This window comes from Pteropus alecto, unplaced genomic scaffold, assembly GCF_000325575.1.
Source record: "Pteropus alecto unplaced genomic scaffold, ASM32557v1 scaffold166, whole genome shotgun sequence".
Lineage (NCBI taxonomy): Eukaryota > Metazoa > Chordata > Mammalia > Chiroptera > Pteropodidae > Pteropus > Pteropus alecto.
The window spans coordinates 7,522,093-7,531,469 of NW_006439757.1; the positions used below are offsets into that span (position 1 = coordinate 7,522,093).

The following is a 9,377-nucleotide window of genomic DNA, read 5'->3' on the forward strand; positions in this document are numbered from 1 at the left end:
TTCAACCTACATATTGACAGAACTAAAAGTTTCACCTACAAATAGAGATCTCCCATCTCATGTAGAACCAAACTTAGGGAAAAAACAGACACAGACACTGCTATTTGTGATCTGATCACCACCACACTCTAATTCCAGCTCAGTGACCCCAGGACCTTGTTAACACAGTAATATATATACAGTTTCCTGGGCATTCCTAAAAAAGGCCAACGAAGACATTAAGCTGGCTTTTAATAGTAACACACCTACCTATAAAAGCGATATGCCTAAAATCTCTATCCCAAATACTATGCAGAACACAAAAGGTATATAAAGAACTAAATACTGTACAAAAAACACGTAAGACATAAGTGAGGTCAGTAACCAAAACCAAGCTTTGTACAATTCCAATGTGAGAATCTGTTACAGAATTTCCTTTGAAAGTCTAGTTAAGTCAAACGGTATATTTGCTTTGAAAATGGCAGACATTTGGGGGACTGAATCAACGGAGAAAAGATATATTTGTTCCTTTTAAGTGAGCAAGCTAGAAAGAAAGAACAAAAGTGGGGAAAATATCCAAAACTCCATTAACAAGAATTCACCCAAGCAACGTGCTTTCCATGAAGATTTTTGGCAGGTTTGAAGAGGTCAAACTTTAGGAGGTTCAAAGAGAAAGTTCCTTGGAATTCCATGTCAGACTGGGCAATAAGAGATCTTGTCTTGATGTCTGAATGTCAAGTGTCACTTCTTCCCTAACTACTAAGCCTAAAGTATTAGGTTACCCACAAGGCTAGTCACTCTTTACCAAATTATCCTGTTGCTTTTCTTTCTTGTAAACATATTACTGCCTAACGTCCCATTTATTTCCTTTCTTAAAGTCTATTTCCCTAACTAGATAATAAATTCAACAAAAACTAGAACCTGGTCAGCCTTGCTCATTGCTGTATCACCCAGAACAATGACTAGCACATAGAGGTGCTTAGTATATATTTACTGAATGAATTGACTCATCAATCCAAGCTAAACAAACATCTCAGAAGAGTCAGTCTTTTTTCAGTTGTAGCCAAAATCAAATATTGAAAATATGATTCCTAGACTTCAAAAGAGAATCTTCAAAGAACAAAAAGGACCTCAACACAACCTTTTCAAAAAATAAAGTAAAAAAGGCAGGTTTCCAAGGAGGGTTCACTGCCAGGATTGATGCATAGATAGCTCAGGTTTGCAACAGCAAGTATTACAATTATTAGATTAACACCTTGCTCCCTGATAACATAGCAGCTGTGCCCAGTAAGATAATGAATAAATCACCTCAGTCTCATAATCTCCTTTGAGGAAATAAAATCGATCACTTTGATTTTCTGTGAGTGGGGAAATGATGTGTATGTGTGACAGAAAAGAGAAAAACACAGACAGAATCTAATAAGGGGAAAAATGGCCAGAACACATACTGAAGGACATGACCATTTTGACAGTGCACACACGATATGAAGAATCAGAAATAAAATGCATACTGATGAATTAAAAAATTAAAGGCAGAGACGATGAGGGAAACCTGGGATAGAAGGATCATCATCTGGTAAGCAAAAACCAAGCTTACTGAAAATAACAGATGAAGGCTATTTATTGCAGGTTAGGAAGATTAAAGTGTGAGGTTGGATTACCCTACAATCCTCATGGAAAGATGGATGAGTGGATGGGAAAGACTCATTTTATTCTGCTATCCAATAATAGACACTGCCTATATTATTTAAATATAATTAATTAAAATTAAATAAAATTTAAAACGTAGTCTTCAGTCCCACTAATCACATTTCAAGTGTTCAGTGGCTTAAGACAATAGCTTAAGCTCCAAGACTTAAAAACATTAAGACCACATGGATATAGAACATTTTCATCATTGCAGAAAGACCTGCTTTACATTTCTGCTTTACATTTTCATATATCTAAAGAGCCCTCCATTATAAAGCATTTAATCAGGTATCAATAACACCATTTTCAGCCATTAATACAGGTATAATTTTAAGACCACTTTATAACAGCATGCACCTTATTACTATGAAGTCTTAATGCTAACCTGAAAATTCCACTTTGGAATAAAGATTTGTGATAAATCTCTACTTTCACAACTGTTATTTCCCAAAATTAAAATGAAACTAAATGTCTGTTTTAGACGTACAGTATCTAAAACGATAAATATCTATGCTATCATTTAAATAAAATTATGTTTAAAACTCAGATATCAAGAGTAAAAATAGTTTTTCTGTACATATTTATTCGATACTTCTCGATGTAATAACAAAGGCAAGTAAAGGAAGAAAATATTTCACTCACATCATTATAAAAGAAAAGGCAACATGGAAATAAAAATCCCCAGACATCACAGCATTTGGCAAATGAACTACTGGAATTCAACACACTAAAGTAATTCGATCATTTTTTTTCTAGAACTTTACAGTTCTAATTCAAAGGCTTTATTAAGTGGCAAATGGCCCAAACAAATATAATTTAAGAAAGCTTGCATTCATCCTTCACATGACAAAATATACAAAATATACTACATTATTATTCAGAAACCAAGTAAGGTCTATAGGATGAAAACTTGAAACACTGATGAAGTTGCATAAAAATCCAAGAGTTTTCAATGCATGACACCTAAGTGAGATAGGAAATTTCTTATGAATAAAGAAAAAGAAATAATATTGGTAAAATTCTGTCTTGAAAAGGCACCCTACTGCCTCTAGGCATTTCAAATTGTTTTTCAAATCTTGCATTAAACTAGCATTCTTTTAAGTGTTATATAATAATTGAAATTAGTGATCATTAAATTTTTAAAAGGCACTGTTAATAACTATAGTACATGTGAGGGTACGCAGAATAAAAATGTGGCAATACAGCCTATATTCCAAAATTCTGAGAACACTTTCTTCTTGACTCAGGAGGTTTCAAGCAGACTATCATCCTCCTGGGGACGGCTTACAGCTTAAGAAGAAATAATCACACAAAAGCTAACTTTACAAAACAAATCTGTCAATTGTTCTCCAACTCCAGTAATTAAAACACTCCAAAAACATCAAGTAAATAAAAATCCTAATAAGCTCAACCCACTTAATTTCACTTCCTATGTCTCTAAATGCAATCAATTAAAAGAATAATTTCAATTGTCATTGTAATTTCTGACTTAAGGACAAACAACAACAACAAAAAGGTTGTAAATTACATAAGAAATATCTTCTAGGGAAGATAAAAAATGAAAAATAGTAAGATAAATTTAATGCCCTGGGAAGAACAATTATCAAATGTTAGAGTTAGAAGCAATGTTAGAAATCATTCAGATCAAATACTCTTTTACTTAAGAAAAAGCATGGCGAAAGAATGTCAAGTAAGAAATTGAGAATAGTTTTCAAATTTACGGAACAGATATAGACAGAATGAGATCAATATTAGTACCACAATATATTTTAGAATATCCAAATGAGGTTTAGTAACAAATCTAAGTACTTACATTAAGAAGTAACTCATCTTTTGTTTTAAGAGGAAAATTCTTATTTTCCTTCTCAACTTGTAAATCATCTTCTCCATCCGACAGCACTGGAGGAAGTGATATCCGAGAGGAAGAGGAAGATGAGGAAAATGATGAGGAAGAGGAGGAGCTTGAACTATCTGAATCTGTATCACTGTAAGAAAAAGTTGAAAACTTAGTATATCATTAATATGATGGTATTAACATTATTCAACTAGAAAATTTCTACATGTTTACTGTTACTGGTGTAATTCAAAAACTAGCGTTTTAAAGTGGATTATGGTATTCGGAAAGTAGTCCTTAATCCATTGATAACGTTTTCAAAAACCCTTATTACAATAGACTCAATGTCACATATATGTCTGAATATAATTAAGCATGTGACAAATCACTGACAGGGCTCTGGGCAAGGTACTTTTATTTTATTGGTCACCAATAATCAGTTCACTTAATTGTCAAAAAGGGTTTCCTGTCAGTCTCCAGACACCTGGAAACTCAAAGTTCTCAACCATGCTGACCACTCTACTCTCTGGAAACTCCTTTAGCCCTTGACTTCCATAGCAATTCTTGTTACCAGTAACAAGTTTAAGTTGTTTTGCTAGTTACTCCACTTTGGCCCCTTTCATGTGCTTTTCTAAAAGGTCCATCTTCATTTCCTTTTCTCTCTCTGTATTCTTATCAAAAACTTCATCTACTCCAATGTTGTCAATCATCAACCATGTGCAGACAACGCCCAAATCTTCAGTGCTGATATCTCTAACCTCCACGCCTAATCTCTAGCTGCTTGCTGGCCACCTCTGTATGAATGGCACACACTTACCTTACACTAACAAATTAAAGGAGTAAAAAAAAATACATTCTCTTTATTGAATCACTTCTCTTTGAGCTTGAATTTTATTCGTTTCTTAGTCTTTATTTGATCCAGTCGCTGTAGGTAGAAACCTTGGAATCATTTTGAGCTATCACATTCTCACAGTCAATGATAAAATCCTATCTTCAGATTAGTAAATATCACTCTTATTCCACTTCTCTATCCCATTTCCACTGCTACTCCTGTTTTGAGTCTTCCTTTCTCACCTGCTTTTCTGTAATAATTGTATAACTGATATCAGTACTAGTCTGTCCCACAACAATCACCCCTTTATCCTATTGCTGTTTTGCTAGTATCTTCAGGTTCACATGGCCTCTATCCTAATCAGTTCACACTCTTGCTTTAAAAAAATGTTCATGACCGGACATTAGATATGAGGGAATTATTATTGATTTTGTTACATGTGATAATAGTATTGTGATTATGTAAGAGAATGTTCTCTTAGAGAATGAATGCTGAAATATTTAGGGACAAAGTATCATGGCTGTAAATGACTTTAAAATGGCTCATTAACATATATATATGAAACTAATAGTTCTGAAATATTAATAACAGTTAAATCAAGGTGATGGCTATAAGGGTTTATACTATTCTTCTCTTTCATTAAGAAAAATTAAAATACAGAGAAAAACCTTAACAATTTTTCTCCCTAAATCCACACTGTGTACAAGGTAAAGGTCATGCTCCTTAGCATGGCATCTCAAGGCCCCTTACAACCAGGCTCCTGGTAACCATCAATCCCATCTCCTAACACTTCTCATACAGAGCTTTACACTTAACATAGAAATTTATACAACTTTCCCTTTGTAGTATTTCCTTAGACTAGAACGTCTTCAATGCAGAGAAATTTTATTTCTCTTTATAGGCTCAACTCAAATATTACCACCTCTGAAGCCACCTGTACCCAACAAAAGGATTATATACTTCCTTCCACATTTCCCACAGAACTTTTTTCAAATGTCCTACTAGAACCTGTTCCTTACTATACTATAATTTATTGAAAAACGTGTCTTCTCAGATGGATTGTGAAGGGCTTGAAATCAAGACATTAGCTCTAGCAAGTCTTGTCTTTCCTCCTGTTACAGGGGAAAATGGGCAAAGGCCAATTTCACCACTTGGACTGAGGAACCCATGCCATTTTCAAGTGAACTCCTTCCTACTATACTGTATTATGAATCTCTTCCTCTGTTTCAGATCATTCCCATCAGCATACCAATGTTCTGTAGTACCTCTTTTTAATCCCTCCTGCTGTGGACCTCATTTCTCTCCTTAAAATTTATTGAAAGAGCTGTTAACACATTCTGTCTTTACTTTATTTCTCATTCAGTCTTTACTCCTCCACTGGCTTCCATCACTACCATTCTTTAACAAGATCATCAACAATCTCCAAGTTGCCAAGTCCAGTGGATACCTTTCTGTCATCTTACTTAACTTCTCAACAACATTTGACATGGTTCCCCACTCCCTCAAAAAACTTCCATTTTTTGGCATGCACTGTGCTACAGTGGAATTCATCCCTCACGTCCTGTCTTTATGTCTTTAAACACCACCTTCACTTAAAAAAGAATTAAAAGCCATACACTCAAATGCCCGGTTTGAATCTTGTTTGAATTCTAATTCAAACGAACTATTAAATGACAGATTTTTCTGCTTGACACAACCAGAAAAATCTGAATACAGATTGAGCATTAGGTGGTATTAAGGAATTAGGATTTTTACTAAGGTGGATAATGACATGGTGGTTATGTAAAAAGTATTTTATCAATTAGAGATGCATAGGAAAGAATTTACAGGTAAGGTGGCACGCTGACTGCTTTAAAACTATCAGGTTAAAAAAAATTAGAAATGTTAGATAAAACAAGATTAGCAAAATATTAGAAACTTAAATTTGGTGATGAGCATTCATTATACTATTCTCTCTGTTTTATCTAAGTTTGAAAATGTCAATAAAAAGTTAAAGTTTTATCTGTAATCTGATGCTGAAATTGTACATCTCTAGTCCAGAACTGTCCTCCAAACTCTAAACTCATTATACTACTGCTTACCTGACATCTCTAATTGGCTGTCAGAGAAATCTCAAATTAATTATCCAAATTAAACATTCCTATTGGTCTCCAGCCATCTCAGTAAACAGCACAACAATCCACCCATTTGATGGCTCTTTGTCTAGCCCACTGCCACATTTATTAGCAAGCCTGATCAGGGTGACTTCAAAATATTTAATCCAAACAACCATGGTCACATTATGGAATCCAGCAACATCTTTCCACCTATTTCCACACTAGCATGGACTCATGCAAAAGCTTTCCAACTATTTTCACTCTTGCTTCTCTACTTCTACTCTTTACCCAGTTCAATTTTTCCTTTACAGAGCAAAGCTTATTAGAATGTGAACTGAGCACGTCATTTCTCTGCCTGAAATTCTTCAACAGCTTCTCAAGCATTTAGAATTAAAACTTTAACTTGGCTACAGGGTCCCACAGGGTTGGGCTCTCCCAATACTTCCTCAGTGCCCTGATTGTTCCTTGGTAATTTTCACCAACTCTATTTATTTGATGTTTACTTATATTTTCCATCTCTCTCACTAGAATGTAGGCCAGGAATCATGTCTATTTTGTTCACCTCTGTTCGGTATCCCACACAACACACTTAAATATTTGTAATCAATGTTCAGTGTGGGTTAGAACATCCTACATACTCAAGTCCTCTCCCACCACAAGTTTTAAATTTAAGACATGTGCGGTGGGGCTTATAAAACCTAAGCAGAACATACAATACTAAATAAAAATATCTTGCTAATTTCAAGAACACATGCTCCCCACAAAATCCTTTAACTAATCCTCAGCCCCTCTGATTCAAAAACAAGACCACACGCTAAACTTGATGAATCAGATCTGACACAAAACTCAAAAGTTATCACTACAAAAGGACTCGCCAAACTAAGTAGTTACAGGAATGTTCCAATATCCTCAGACTACCACATGTAGAGAAGAGCGATTTGATCATTAGGCTCAAGATTCACAACCGCATTTGCAGTGAACAGCGAGAAATGGGCGGTTCGAGTTACTTGTCAACACGTGCGCAGTGAGCGTCAGGGACCTCCTCCCCCAGTCCCCCGCCCGCGCGAGCATCCACTCCGGCCCAAGGCCCGGGCTCCCCACGCAGGTTACACAAGCCCTCTCCCCGCAGCTTCGGGACCCGCAGGCACCCGACCTGTCCGAGTCTGAATCCGAGTCTGAAGTCTCCAAGGAGTCTGGTGTTCTTGCCAGTGCTGCAGCGCTGGCGCCAGTGACGCAGCTCCCTCCAGATGGCGGTTCTGGCCTCAGCTGCGGCGCCGGATTCCCGCCGACGCCAGTGCTCAGCACGAGTTCAGGCAGCTGCTCCCTGGCTAGCTGAGTCTCCACGGCCTTCTCAGTGTCTGCGGACCCCTCATCCGACTGTAGTAAAGGCGGTGGCGCTGGGACAGGAACGGAGCTCGGTGACTGCACGGTCTGACCTTGACCAACCCCCAAGCCGGTGCCATTGAATTTCAGAGTCTCCAGCTGAGCAGCGGCGGCCTCCACTACTTCCATGGCGTCGCGCCGGAGACCCAATCGGCCTCACGTTTTGGGCCTCGGACAGGGTCCCGGCTTGCTAGGGAAATAAAGCAACCTTGACAGTGGATATAGCCCCGCCTGGCCCCCACTTCCCGCGTTCCTCCGGGAACTCCACGCGGGTTTGTCTGGGGGACACGCCCCCACCGTTTACTTAGCGGCACTTCCGGGAGAGCGTATGACGTAATGTGACGCGGCTGCGCTCACTGGGGGCGGGGCGCACCGCAGGACCTTTGAATACCAGACTTCAGGTGGCCCTAAGCCCGCCTCTTTCTCTGCTTCTTCGGTACTGTGTACTACTTATACCGTAAGGTCCGACGGCTAGACTCCTATTAGTGAATCTGGGTCAATTCTCTTGCAAGCCAATACATGGAAGGAGGGATTGTAGGACAGGGGAGATCCCTGATTGTGCGAGGCTCTGTGCATCAGAAACTTGAGCCAGGAAGACTTGAACAGACATTTCTAGTAAACTTCTTTAAAGTGAAGTTAAATCCATTGATAGATAACAAGCATGTTGACCATTCATCTCAAAAAAATCGCAACTATTCCATGTTTTTTTTTTTTTTTTCCTGCAAAGCACTCTCAAATTAAAGAGAGCAATAACGGTGGACAGAATGTTGGTGCTTGGTGATGTCCATGTTGTAGTTGACACTGCTTCATAGAAAGGGTGGGAAAGGACTAAAATGTAGTAACAGCCAGGGAAACCATTACTCTAAATCATAAAGCAAGCAAGCAAAAAGTTCTAAAGGTTAAGGTGTGGATCAGAATTTTCTGGGTCCCTATTAGAACTTCCATTTGATGCTTCAGCATCTCTAGTAATAATAAATAATCACTGTTACTATTTAAGCATGGACATGTGCCAAGGACTGTGCTAAGGATTTTATCAATTATAGTCCTCTGGGTGGGGGGGGAGGGGTGGAATTTTTTCCAGGACTCTCTTCCCCTCCCCCTCAGATACTAAATCCACAGAAGTTCAATGTCCCTTAAATAAAATGGTGTAGTACTTGAATACAACCTACTCACATCCTCCAGTATGCTAAAAATCATCTAAATTACTTATAATTCCAAATACAATGTAAATGCTGTGTAAACTGTTGTTATACTATTTTGTTTAGGAAAAGAAAAAAATCTTCCGTGCATGTTCAATACTAATGCAGCCATCGTAGGCCTAACTGTACATAGTACATCAGCAACAAGGTAACATTTTTTAAAATATTCTCCATCTGAGATTGGTTGAACCTATAGATACAGAGGGCTTGCTATATTCAATGAGAATTATTGTATGCCTTCCACAGTAGTAGATCTTCACAGAAATCTGGTTTTGAGGATACTATCAATTGAATTAAAAAGATCAATGTACAGAAGATAACTAGAAAGATATTTGGAATGTAGACTACGAGATGCAGTAATAGGA

General features: G+C 37.6%; 1 protein-coding gene across 1 annotated transcript in view; it reads right to left on the reverse strand.

Moving 5' to 3' along the window:
- Nucleotides 1-8,135, reverse strand: part of NAF1 (nuclear assembly factor 1 ribonucleoprotein) — a 30,656-nt gene extending 22,521 nt beyond the window's left edge. The window contains exons 1-2 of the mRNA XM_006917007.3: nt 7,584-8,135; nt 3,482-3,653 (exon numbers count right to left, since the gene is read on the reverse strand). Coding sequence (XP_006917069.1) covers nt 3,482-3,653; nt 7,584-7,942 — 531 coding nt within the window. The 5' untranslated portion in view covers nt 7,943-8,135. The remainder of the gene's footprint in view (nt 1-3,481; nt 3,654-7,583) is intronic.
- Nucleotides 8,136-9,377: the final 1,242 nt, after the last annotated feature.